The 14,036-nt window shown below is 42.1% G+C and overlaps 1 protein-coding gene across 1 annotated transcript in view; it reads left to right on the top strand.

The window, feature by feature from the left end:
• Positions 1-9,575, top strand: part of sergef (secretion regulating guanine nucleotide exchange factor) — a 36,419-nt gene extending 26,844 nt beyond the window's left edge. The window contains exons 11-16 of the mRNA XM_053885586.1: positions 7,095-7,192; positions 8,374-8,448; positions 8,530-8,643; positions 8,717-8,815; positions 9,053-9,136; positions 9,202-9,575. Of these exons, the coding sequence (XP_053741561.1) occupies positions 7,095-7,192; positions 8,374-8,448; positions 8,530-8,643; positions 8,717-8,815; positions 9,053-9,136; positions 9,202-9,264 (533 nt within the window). The 3' untranslated portion in view covers positions 9,265-9,575. The remainder of the gene's footprint in view (positions 1-7,094; positions 7,193-8,373; positions 8,449-8,529; positions 8,644-8,716; positions 8,816-9,052; positions 9,137-9,201) is intronic.
• Positions 9,576-14,036: the final 4,461 nt, after the last annotated feature.

Genomic DNA, 14,036 nt, shown 5'->3' with positions numbered 1-14,036 from the left:
ATATTGCTCATAACATGCTGAATAAAAACAAGAGCTAAGGACATGGTAATATATCGAGTATTCAGGTCTCAAGCTCTTCACAGAGGACCTCATCATGGACAAGGTGAGATAGAAAAACACATTGATTTTTGGCTCTGCACAGAGGATCGGTTGTATACCCGACATGGGTGCCAGGTTAGGCCCCACCTTCAAGAAATTCTTGCAGGAAGTGATAAAATCCAAGGTTCTAAAGGCAGCATGGCTGGCTAGAAACAGCACCATCAACTATGAACCTCATTGCTCTCTTCCTCCTCTCCTTTTACCTGGTACCTGGTAATGTTTGACATCGATTGATTCTGTTCCACCTCTCCCTTGTCTCTCCTCTCCACATGTCCTCACATTACAATATATTTCAGGTCATTCTGCCGATGACCTTTAATCCAAAGCGACTTTCAAAAGTGTTGTTTATTATTGTTTTCATGGTTTATTATTATTGATATTGTTGAGAGTTTCTTGGCCGTACACTGGTTCTGATGTGAGTGTGAGACCCTGTGAAGGGAACAGACGAGTGGTCACTTTCATCAAAAGCTACTGTATCATGAAATATCATACTTCAATGAGGTAATACATCTGTCTGTAATTTAAGGACATGAAAAACATTCATTTTTCAATTATTCATGATAATGAACACATTCCATATTTTCACAGATTTATATGGATTTGTGTTTTTTTGTCTTCCTACACATAATCATGATTGTAAAATATCAAAGTTATTCTTCTTTTTGATGACCCAGCACTTTATGTGGCCCTTATAGAATAGGAATAATCTTCAGCTTTCAAGCTGAGGCCTTCCTCTCGCGCCCGCAGATGGTAGCCATGTTGTCCGGTCCTCTCCTCCTGGTGGGCAGCGCTTCGTCTCAGCTTTCACTCATGGTGGTGGAGGAGGAGTTACCAACGTGAAGGCGTTTGTTCTCCAGCAGTCTCCGCACACTCATCCCCCTGAACAGAGTCAGTTGGGCTCCAAACTGGTCACACTCCTGCACTTTCTGATTTGGTGGAAAAAAAGAAACTGTAGCTGACTGAATCTGGCATCATGGCGGTGGCTGGCTGCAACATATGTATCAAATACATGTTATTCTTCCTCAATTTTATTTTCTGGGTGAGTTCATTTTTCAATTTATTTGGCTTTCCATGCTATCTGTTCATCATCAATGTACGTGTGAATGAGCCAATGTGGAGTACTCACGATGTTAAAAAAAAGATTTTCTGGCATCTGTTAATCATCCTGCTGGGACTCAATAGAGCTTAGCATCAATAGAGGGGAAATGTTTTCCCCTTCTTGCCCTTTAATAAGTGTCATTTTATGCAAGAGGAGGCAGAAGTGAATGAGAGAACAGTGAAGAGTAAAAGAGCTACAAATCATCTGCATCTCTTTTGTTTATATAACAAACAAAACAACCAAAGCAAAGAGACTGCTGTGGGTATCAGGAGATACAAATACTTTCTATCACATTTATGAATTTGTTTTGCTCTTTATGTTTAATTTTGTCTCCCACAGAATTACATGTTAAAGATTTTTAGAAATTCCCACATTTGTGTTTTTTTCCCCCCACAAGATAAACAATGTCTCCATATCCCGGACATGCTGTGAGTCGAGTGCTTCCTCCACCAGCTCTGCTATGCGCTTGTCATTGTGACAAATTTGAGGTGTCTCTTCCTCGTTTCGGTATTTTTCATGTTGAAGATCCAGTTTCCTGTTGCTGAGAGAACAATGGAGAGCTGCTGTGGCAAAGTATTGGCCGATGCTAGATATAAACAGTTTAAATTTAGCCCGGCTGATAACATCTCGCTATCGTGAACATTTATTTTTATAACGTTTAGGAATCTAGAGTAAAGTCCCTGTCAAGGTTCAGTGTGAAGCCAGGATTTCCTCTCATCACTTCCTCTAAAGGACAGCAGAGAGGTCACCATAGCAGGTCAGGAAGGTCGCCAGCACCTCTGTCTGATAAAGTCGACAATACGCAGCAAAGTATTTAAGCATTTGCAGCCACTGACATTTTTCTTTGTCAAGCCTTCTCTCTGTACTTGAGCGAGTTTGCTACTGCCTCTTAAAATACGCTTTTGACAAGTGAGTGAAGCTGATTCGTCTGTTTGTGTGAACGTTACGAGGAGAGCTGAATTCTCTGGCCTCTTTGCTGTGAACTAAACATCAACCACATGACAGAAGATGATTGAAGCATTTGTCTCCACAGCTGACAGGAGGTGTGATTTTAGGAGTGGCACTGTGGCTGCGCCATGACAGTCAGACAAGCAACCTTCTCATTCTCCAATTTGAAGGCCAGCAGGCTCCAGCAACCTACTACATCAGTGAGTGATCACACTTTAGGACCATTTATGCTGCCTTTATGCATGAAACTGAACTCGATCCGTTGTCAAATGATGCGGTCTTTGCATTGGTATTGTTGTTCACCGATATATCCACCGGGGGAGCAGCCCAGACTAAAAAGTTTATGACAACAACAAGTTCCAAAACCAACATGGCGACTGTGAAAGAAGTAATGATAACGTACCTCTTGGAAAGACAAAAGCAGCGTTGTAGGAGGTAGTGGTCGATGATTCCGTTAAATATACCGTGTCACGACCGGAGAATTTCTGCCATTGTTGTCTTCTTTGTGTCCCAACACCGCCCTCACAGTTTCCGCTGGTACTGCTCCGTTTGGTCCGTATCAGTAAGCTTCGAGGAAACCTTGAGGAATACGGACGAAATGAACACAGAACACGGACAGAAGGCTCCGTCCATATCTGGAACTGTATTGAGCGTTGAACATAAATGGGCCTTCAGATGAGGCCCACGAACTTGACAATGATGAGTGACCGTGGGTCAGTGGTCACAGGCGTCAGTGAAAGTTGTGCCTCCTTAGTTCGACATGTTTAGCCACATTCAGTCATGCTTATCCCAGTTGTACAGTTATGCCCCATGACCCTCGTCCTCTCACAGGAGTCTCTGGCATGTTAACAAGTGCATACAGAACATCTCGTGATCTCGTCGTGATCTAGCTTTTTGTGAATTGGGTTATACCTACAATATTTTTAGACAAAGCTCTTGAGGCCACATGAAAAGACTAGGAGGACCAGATTTGGCCCTCGTGCCTTGCATTTGACACACACTCGTGCTAATGAGTGGCAGTAAATTCAGGAAAGGTCAGTAGCACTTAAGGACACACATATAAACCATTAACAGTCTAACTACATCCTTATTTTAGATGTATTTAATTTCTGTATTTGTAATTATGCTCCATATAAAAGAAAAAAAAAATGCCCTCCAATGCATTTGTTCCCTGCTCATGAAGTCCAACTTTTATTCTCTCTTTCTGTAGAATCAGTCCTCACAGCGAGCTCCATCCCCGGGCAGGAAGCTGTCTGTAACTCAGTTCTGAGAGTTAACTAATTCATAGAGCAGGTACAAAAATAGACGGAGCCCAGTCTGTGAGAAAAGAGCAGGAAACAGGACCAGCCCACAGACCGGCACAAGAGTGGCCATGACGCTGTTGCTGTCAGCGAGGCCAGATGTTCGGGCCATACGCTGAGACAGATGTGGGTAAACAGTGTACGACCACGGGCCATAAATTACACCAAACTTTGAAGTTTTCATCTTTAAAAGGAGTTTGTCTGAGGTTGGATTCACAACTTTGGCTGACGCTCTAATTCACCATGTTTTCTCCAGCGCCCGCCAGTCCGCATGTTGGCGCAGGATCCTCCAGAACACGATACGTCGCAAAGGTCCCTCATCGTGTCCCTTGTGGTGGTGACCTCCTTCTACAGCCATTCATTTACATTTCTGCGCCCCCATACTTACCTCTCACTAAGTATATGGAGCGGATGCAGCCAGTAGCTTTTTATAGCGAGCCACTGCAGTAGTTGGCAAAGGTGGCCCGCCCAAGCTAGATCACAAGAAGCCATTCTTTTTCTTCTGCCTTCTCTTTTACACTCTGCATAATTCAAATAACCTCGTACATCTGCACACTGGCCCTCAAATTAGAGTTTACACTGGGTGTTTTTAGCACACTGGCAAACCTAAGTGGTTGTTACAAGAGGAGGAACTAGACATGCTCAACCGGCCGCTGAGCTCGCTCCAGTTCTCTGTGCTCTCTCTTGTCCGCTGACTCTCCAAGGCTGCATCGGATACATGACAGTTTCTCACACAGCATGTTTCAGCTTCATTCATTATGAACATGTTTGACCCGGAACTGTGCTTTTCATAGGTGGAAATTCACACGTTTAATAAGAGGATGTGGAAATTGAACAGGCCAAAAAGTGTGTCTACAGTTGCACGTGTGTTTTAAACAGTAAAACACTCTGAATGAATTTATGCAGGCTTTTTTCAAGCAAAGAGATTTCTTAGTCTGCTCCACCTGAATAAAGGCAACCAGCTTTCACTCATGGATGATAGAATCCACCTCACTCGATCACAAAGAGATCCATTGATGTCAAACTATTATCAGAAAATGGCCTTGTTTACTGAGGAATACACAAAGTTTTAGAGCCTGTGAGTGCTTCAACTGTTGCTTTGCATCATGGGACCTGTAGCATGTGCTGGACATTAATGAAAAACAACATGAAATCATGTTGCAGATGATATATAATTACTATTTTCAATGATTTTTATTAGGAACTATTTCAGACCCAAACACCTACGATGAAGGATGGAAAATTGATGTAAAAAAAACCTCAGTATAGAGGCACAAAAGATGTTGCAAAGAGCTCGCTCTTCACTGAAACACATCCGGCCTGATGTTCAAGCTCACATGTGCCGATTCATCTGAAATACGATCATTGTGGAATATCGATTAATCACGATGAATCCATTACAAAACATTAAATTAATTCAGAGTGTGCCAGAGGTTATGTGAGGTCACGGTCATAGATGAGGGTGGGATGAATTCTCAGGTTCTGTGTTGTATGGGACTGGAGCTTATCCCAGCTACTTGGGGCTAAGGACAGAGACGCCCTGGACATGTCCCCAGTTTATCACCGAGCAGGGGCCAAAATCTAGAATACGATCAAGCCATATTCATATTTGCCAAACTATCCCTCAGTGGAACTCTTTGGTCTGACTGTGATAATGTTCAGTCTAGCATTATCCTCTCTGTGTTTGACCACCACCTCACAACACAACAGTGGTGGGGAAGTTTGCAGAAGGTCTGAATGATTCATGGTGCACGAGCATACAGTAAGTTCAGGTTCACATGAGTTTAAGCACGTGACTTCCACCTACTTAAATAGTGAATGAGGGGAGAAAAAGGAAATGTAAGTGTAGCTTTTAGCCTGTCGTTCATCTCTTTACCTTCCTTCACTCTGCGCCAAATGAACTCCCTCGCTGGCGTAACGTGGGGGTCTCAGTGCTCTCAGACCTTTGAAGCTGTTGTCATAGAAATGGGAGCCAGTGGAAGTAATGCTTGCTTTGCTACATCGCCTGGTTACCAGCGCTGGCTCTTTTCCCTTCAACAAAAACATCTCAAGAAGCCAAAGAGAATAAGCGACAGAGAAGTTGATTCGGTGACGGCTTGTGTGTTGCCGAGACGTCGAGTGTGAAGTCAACCGTGCCATTCCACATCAGTGGTTGTGTGGTTTGTTTCCATGTGTGGCAGAGAGGACTGCTCCCAAATCGCTGGGACTGAAAAGATGTGACTTGTTTTTAGAGTGCTGCACTGCGTGTTCGGTGGATGCTAGCGAGGACAGTGAAGTAGCAGGGTGTGTCACTCGGTCTGGTACAAGGATCTAAGAAGTTCTGGTCTGTTTTTGTGTCACGTGTTTGGTGTTTAGTAGCCAACAAACACTCACAGCTTTTCATGCAGACCAGGTTAGTCAGTCACGGTTCTGATATTCAACCTGAATCTGGCTGTTTCAGTTTTTGTTGCTGTTGTTTATTTAGAGACTTTTGAGAAGTTTCTGCTATTGTTTTGCAAGCGTGGAGAGAATACAGTGGTACCTCGGTTTTCAAACGTCCTGGACTTCGAACAAATCAGATTTCAAAGAGCAAAAATTTTGAGCGAAAATTTTGAACGAAAATGCCGAACTCGAACGCCTCCGAAAAAAGCTGGAAAAACCATAACATGCGCGGACCGATCAGCTGACCCACGACGCACTTTGTTATTGTATATAACACAGCCTCTGTATGCAGACGTGTCCCGTTAGCTACATTTACTGACTGTTTTTTCTTCATATTGAGGTGTAAAACCTTTCCTGTCTCCACACTGGACCGTGGTAGAGTGTCACAGGGGAGGTGCTCGCTCTCCACACCTCCAAGGCTGGAGCCACACTCGAGGGTTTGATGTCCTGTTGTGGGCTGGAGCTGGGACAGGGATGAGGCGAGTCTTGGACAGAGCGTTACTTGGTTGATGACTTTGTCACAGCCAAACTGCACAGAAGCGCACATTCAGAGCTGGACACGCACCGGGCACCTCTTCACTTCTGGAGAGACGTCACTCACTCGGCAACCCCTCCCACATGCAGCGGCCACACACATAGAGGAACAGCGCACCTGCAGCAGATACTCTACATTCACTCCTACAAAAGCCTGTTTTAAGGCTTGGAACGCATTATTTCTTTTTCCATTCATTGTAAATGGGAAAATTCGATTCAGATTTCGAACAAATGGCCGTCTGGAACCGATTGTGATTGAGAACTGATGTACCACTGTATACTGAATAGCATTTTTAATCCACGCTTTTACTGTCGTCTGCTCTTACTGTTTCCTGAAGAGCTTTCAAACTTAGCAGTTCACCACAGATGTTGGTTAAAGGTCTGGTGGTTGTGTGCGCTTGCCCTCGCTGCTGTGTTTCCTTTGAAGGATAATGCATGAGGTCGGAGGTCACAGCTGAGAGAGGTTTGCGGGTGTTGGGGGGTGCTTCCTGGCCTCGCCCTCCTCTCACAGGAAGTGGTAGCACTTTATCTTGGGAATGTCAATACGATCATGTCGACAGCCAGGAATAGCTAGGAGGAGCCTCGCCAAACTTTAGGAAGCTTGATCAGCGCTCAACAGGGCTCGAGGCTGACACCTACTGGTGTTGAGTTGATCCTCCACTCCTCTAACTCGTGTTGGTGTGTTTCTGCAGGTGTCTACATACTGATCGCCGTGGGGGCCGTCATGATGCTGGTGGGCTTCCTCGGCTGCTACGGCGCAATCCAGGAGTCCCAGTGTCTGCTGGGGACAGTGAGTCTGACCTTGTGAAATCTTGGTCAAAACTGAAGCCAATTGTTTACATTTGCACGAGCTATACTTTACATGACGTGTGAGAGAGAGACATGTTAGATGCCAACAACCTCAGTTTAAAGCACTTCATTCACTTCAAATGACCTTAAAAGACTGGACTTGGTTTCAAGTTGTGGCGAAGTGCTGCGTAGTGAGGTCTCCATGTCAAAACTGGCAAGTGCCTTTTCCAATCCTCTCACCAAAGTTATTGTTGTTTTGGGAGTCTTTCCTACTTTAAAACTTACTAATTTAATATATATATTTTAAACACTTACTTATAAAGTTTTAAGGTTGCAGTATGAATATAAGATCTAGTGTCATAAGAAAAATATTTCACTAGTAGACATAACACAAACACAAAACAAGCAACAACAATATTACTTCTAATAATAATAATTACCATAAAAAATAAGATGAAGAATATACTGTAGTCCCTAATATTAACATTATTGTTCCACATTATGCTAAACTAACAGTCATGTTTCTCTCTTTAAAGGTGGTTATAAAGCAAAATAACTCATTTATCTCTAGCTAATTAAAATATTTAAACCTATTAAAATGTCATTATTCACTGTTCGAATCATCATTTGTCTGATTAGCACCAGCTGATGTCTGCCACGTGTGGGCCTTAGTCATAATTCATTATTATTAATAATACTATCGTCATCGTAGACTGTTAATCCTTTGTTTTGGGTTGGATTATTTAAATATGCCGAACATCTTGTGACACATGGTGGTCAGCAGAGAGCAGGCACTTTTGTTTTGACATTAAAAATAATATAATAAAATCCTTGTAAATATGTCAATCCTTTATTAGTATTAGCATTTTATTAGCAATTTATTTAGCTTTTTAATGAAATGCAACACAAATATGTCAGCAGGGATTTCATGTGATGCTGTAGTTGCCCACCTACATGGAGTTGAATTGGTCGCCAGCTTGCTGTCGAGCGCATATACAGTATAGACATAAAAGGACGTTTTTTTAAATGTGTGTTTAAATGTATTGTAAAAGTTTGTTTTTTTGTGGACTATTTCACTGTCACGGTGCTTTGTGTTCAGTCAGCTGTAGATGTGAGTTCGTAATAAAGACTTGATCATGAGTAGAATGAAAACCATGTTTTGCTTCCTGCACTTTCCTGCAGTTCTTCTTCTTCCTGGTGATCCTGTTTGCCAGTGAAGTTGCTGCAGCCATATGGGGTTTTATGAACAGAGACACGGTGAGCACACAAACAAATAGTTGACAAAACGATCCACCCGACTCTCATCACGAGTGAGACACGCCTGCTTCTTCCCCTCAGATCTCCAAAGAACTGATCAACTTCTACGACTCGGCCTACATCAAGGCCGTGGACGTCTCTGGCTCCCCAAGTAAAGACGCTGCCATTAAGGTGCTGGACGCTTTCCACACCACGGTATGTTTGCGCCGTCACAACTGATTTCATCGACAGAAATGTCCCTCACCCATGACCTTTGGCTTCCTCTCAGCTGGACTGCTGTGGCAAAGGTGACGACACGGCTCTCTTCAGACAAGTCAGGAGCGCTTTGTGTCCCAGAAAGAGTCCGGAGGACTTTTTGAAATCACAGGTTGGTCTCTAATTCTCGTCGAGGCTATGAGACTTTTGTAGATGAGTGACACTTTAGGGAGCATGGTGGGTCGGACCCATGAAGGTCCCCTAACTGGACCCTAACAAGGTCACAAGGTGTGTGTAACAAGTGTGACCCTTTTTGTTGTTTTTGCATAATTTAGTGTGTGTTTGTGTGTGTAACTACCAGGTTGACTCTCTTCCAACGTCTTAAATGCTGCCATCTACTTTCTCGCAGAGCTGTCACGATAAAATCATCGATCTCTTCTCTGAAAAGCTGTACTTGATTGGCCTGGCTGCTCTGGTGGTTGCTGTCATCATGGTGAGAGAGACTTTCAAAAATTCTCTTTCAAATAGATGAGTCTGAGCCTGGTTCTATCTCCCCAGATCTTTGAGATGATCTTCACCATGGTGCTCTGCTGCGGGATCCGCAACAGCCCAGTCTACTGAGGACGTTTGACTACAGCTCTGCGCAGCGGCCCAGCATTGGGCCATTCATTTCATACACCAGTATTGATGATAGTGATTTCTCATCCATCAGAAAGAGGTTCTGTATTTATAATACATAATGCAGAAATAAACGTTGGAGTGTTTGAAATGCACTGTATAGATTGTATGTACGATCAAGCATTGTGAGCAGCAGAGAGACGATCTGCAGTGTGTACCAGTATTAATGTTATCATCTCTGCTGTCAAATCCACTCTGAAGTCTGTTAATAAACATGTGATGTCAGGGCCGGGAGGAACAGGTGTCTGTGACCGTTTTGTTTTTTCAAAAGATCACGTGACGACTGACTTTGGATCTGTAATGAAGACGTTGAATCATGGCAGTGAGTCAGTCAGGTAATATTAAATGAAATGAATTAAAAGGAATGAGATTTGAATGGAATTAACACAATTTTAAACAGTTATTGCGACAAAGCTAGTACCAGATAAAGCAGGTAGATTGTGAGCTTTGCGCCTTTATCGCCTCGGACATGCGCATTTTCTCAGGCCAGAGTTCAGAAGCTCAGTGTGATACGGTTGAAAAGGGTTTTCCGGGCGTCACCTCAGGGGGGCAGACCGACACCAAGTCCTCTCCTGAGTCACTCTGCAGCTGACACACCCAGCACACTGCAAATGTTTATTCTGCTCACGGGTTGGATCACAGCTCTTATATACTGATGTCACATGAGACCAGACCTTTGCACAATGATAGGCACAATATTGCTTATGATGCTGCCTTATCATCGCATCATGTTTTGTTTTTTTTAACCTACACAGTTTCCAATGTCAATGTAGTATAACAAGAATCGCTGTCGAACTTAGAGTATTGAAAATATGATTCACACATCCACATCTAAATTGAGTGAACAACAACTTGGAAACCATGTCATCATGTTTAAAAAAAAAATGCTGAAAACTTGACTGTGCAATAAGAGAAAAGTAACACGTCATAGTTTCTGCTCAGAAAATCCTTTAGTATTCAATGAAAGGTGGTCCTGTCTGTCCATTCATTGGACTACTGCTTGTTTGTACCTCCACTTTTCCTCCACCTCAATCTGAAAACATCATGGTTCGCTGATCATCTGTCCATCACCACAATAAACAAGCTCGTGCTGAGCCCTGATTCTAAACTCTCACCCTGAATCACCAGTCTTTATTTACCCTGCTTTTGCTCTATTATGATCGTTTAGTTCGTTCAGTTACCCAAAAACTGACATATTGCTCACATTGGCTGATGATCCGAATCTTCTTTCCAAATAATTGAATTGAAAACTGGAGTGAAGCTGCTTGCAGGAGGCTTGCACTTTTGTAGTTCTGTGCTGAAGTAGTTGTCACAGATATAGTTTTCATTACAGCAGAATGAGTCACCACCTTCCTTTTCCAAACCAATCAGATTGGATGACATGATATCTATCACACTCTGATTCACCTAGAGATCAAAAACCTGTGGAGAAACAGGACACCACTTCTAGAAAGAAAACATGGCAACTATTCTGATCCGTGGCAACGATATCATAACGTCTGTTCTTAATGGGAGTTCTTTTTTGTTCTCCTAGTTGATGAGATAGTGATGAGACAGTGTAGGCTGGATCTGCTGAGTTAGGCGCGGTCAGCCATGGTGAGACAGGTGTGTCGGCCACGTGACTGGAGGAGGTGCAAGCTCGGGAGCGCCTTAAACCGAAGAGGCGTCAGTAAAACAGGTCTATAGCTGAACAGTCAGGCGAGCAGTGTTTGGAACTGCAGCCAAATGAGTGAAAGATGGTTTGGTTTTAAGCCAAGTTCAGGCGCCTGGTTGAAAAAGCCGCGGTGCCATTTTGTGTAGCACGAAACTAGTCTGTCCCACAGCCAGCTAGCAGGCAAGTGTGGGAGGGTTGAGGAGAAAGTGCTCATTGTGATAGGTTCAACTGTCATTTTGAAGTTGAAGGAGGGGCAGGCATCTACTGAACTGAACTGCTTTCTTGGGCACAACCATTTTTCATTTTGAATACTTACAAAATCTACTGCTCCTGATGCTGCTCTGAATTCCGCACAGTTCAGTTCTCATCTCCACACAAGCTATTTTACTGTACAAAAATCCTTCTTGTTTTTGCTGCTCCTGCTTCAACTACTCAAAACGCTGAGTCTATCTGTACCTTCTGGTTAAACTTCCAAACTTTTAAATGTCCGTTACTGGCTGAAATAACTGGGGAAATTGACTGTAAGAAACTGGAATTGGATGTGCAATTTAACGAAAATGTGGTAGAAGCTAGAATTAATAAACAGCTTCAGTAAAAGAAACAAAAAAAAAGTTTTTTTCTTGAAAGCAAAAAAGTGTGCGACAGCATTTGAAATTAGGAATTTAAATTCAACATTTCAGATGTTTTTGTTTCTAAATACATCAATTAAAACACAAGAATATTTATGAAACATATCAGTCGTTAATAGTAAGTGAATAGCTAGATATGTAAAGCCTCATGGGAACAATTGTTGAATGCACACACGATGACAGCTGAAATGACATGATTCATGATTCATCACTCATGTTGCAATACTTCAACAGAAGTCGTCTGGTTCTCATGGATCAGTCGCGCAGCAATATGATCACATAACCTGTAAAAACAAATATACAACACTTCCATGGACCTCGCCAGTGATATACCGTCGAAAACTCAGATTACAAATGAAAGATATGAGCTCCTTCCCATTCTGTAACTGTCACACAGCTTTCTGGCAACACACCCAGCGGTCCTTCACTGACTCATTCTTTTGTCCTGCATCAGCTCTACACTCACCTACTAGGTCGTATTTGTAATCGCAGGGCGTCACCAATTAATAAAGTCCTTTAAACTCCTCTACATCCACCAGATCGCAACATACGACCAGATCAGCGCGTCAGACACAGCACCAACAACTCAGCTTCAATGGTTATGGTGAGTCAATATACTTCTTTATTCAAAAATATTCCTTATACGTGTGGTCTTTTCACTGCTTGTTTGCAATACAACAAAGTATTGTGTAGATCTTTTAATTATTAATGATATTTTGAAAGCATTTTCTTTTATTATGCTGACGTCAGAGGTTAAATTGGTGAAATATTTCAGATGCCAATGCAGAAAATACATTATTTTATACATATATATAACATACATATACATATATATTTTATTATACAACATACATCAATCATCATCATTATTATTGTTGTTATAATTATTATAATTATTATTATCATCATATCAGTAGTAGTAGTAGAAAAATGAAGTATGAATGAAATATAATTCATTGAAACACTGACCTACATCAAAAAAATTGAAATATAGCAATACATCACTTACCCAAACACAAAAAAAAACTGCTACATTATGCTATATAGATGCATTGTATTGAGGTAACTTTTTTATATAATATGATATATATTTGTGCTTTTTAAATATCGATTTTATTTATTTATTATTTATTTATTAATTTATTTTTCTATTTTATGTGAAAAACTCCGAAAAGCGAAACAGGAGTAAATGTTGTGGTTGAATATCTATTCAAAAATGTAAGAACATTATTAGGCTGCATTTCTTTTCTTAAAATGCTGTTTGAGATCCTGAATAAGTTCTGTTGAACTGTGTCACCTGCAAATGTATTTGTAAACGTCTCGGCAAGAGTTGAGGTCAGCAGTCAGACAGATGTTTGTAACCTGTGTTGTAGTCTCACTCTTGACATCACTCGACACATCAGGGCAGTGACTCACAGTTGCCAGGCACCAATAAAACAAAACCGATAAAATGTGGGTGTGGTGGCACTTTAATAACGCAGTGAGACAGTGCCACACCTTGTAACAGTCTTTCATTCATACCACCATGGTGACATGCAACAGAACAGTCTGTCCATGACGACATCACCAGACCTGCTGGAGGAATTGGCTGCTGAGCATGTCGCTTTTCAATTGAAACACGAGTCACAAAACGTCACATCAAAAATGAATCAGGATCAACTTCCTGCAACAGAACAACAGAAATCCTTCACCGCCTAAACAGCGCCCCCTTTATCTGATCTCCTCAGCTGCTGCTTGCTCATTCAACTGAATGGCTTCTTCTTTAAAACCCTCATAGTAGCATCCCATAATGCTGCTATTTGTCGAACAAACAGATAAAAATAATGCATGTAATCGGCTTGAGGAAGATTAGATTCTCATAGACTAAGAGCACATTACATTTTTCTGAGCCACCACATCCCAAAGATACATTGTGATTGACTGGTGTGACGACTGTGGGGGTCATTTGATTCCGGTGAAGTCAACGTTGTGTGGAGGAAACCAGTTTAAAAATCTGTCACGTTATTCTTTTGGACGCATTCAGTGGAGGCGCTCAGAGGGACACAGGTGGACAGGCTGGCTTTTGACACGTGAAAGGGTTAGACCTGCGCCAAAAACCACTCTCCTATTTTTGATGCTTAGTCATGCCACATCTTTTGCCATGCTGCTGGTGTCCCAGAGAAAGTTCCACAACTGAGGACGGCTTAACTTAAATCCTGAAAAATGAAAGTGGGGCGTGTCTAGGAAAAGGAGTGTTCCCTTTAATCCCTATTTGCACACCTGTCACGTGTAAATTGATGTTTGACGTGAAAAAACGTGAATATGCTGCTTGCTAGTTTTCAGTTTGACTTCTTCTTTGAGCCATCAGCCATTTTGTACACCATTTTAATTCATTGTTGATTCAACTTTCATGTGTTTCAACAGAGGTGGCTGTTGCTCAATGTGAAGTGAAT

The sequence above is a fragment of the Synchiropus splendidus genome, chromosome 14, assembly GCF_027744825.2.
Source record: "Synchiropus splendidus isolate RoL2022-P1 chromosome 14, RoL_Sspl_1.0, whole genome shotgun sequence".
In the NCBI taxonomy this organism is placed as follows: Eukaryota; Metazoa; Chordata; class Actinopteri; order Syngnathiformes; family Callionymidae; genus Synchiropus; species Synchiropus splendidus.
The sequence above is the reverse complement of the archived record's forward strand: the minus strand, read 5'-3'. Positions and strand labels throughout refer to the sequence as shown.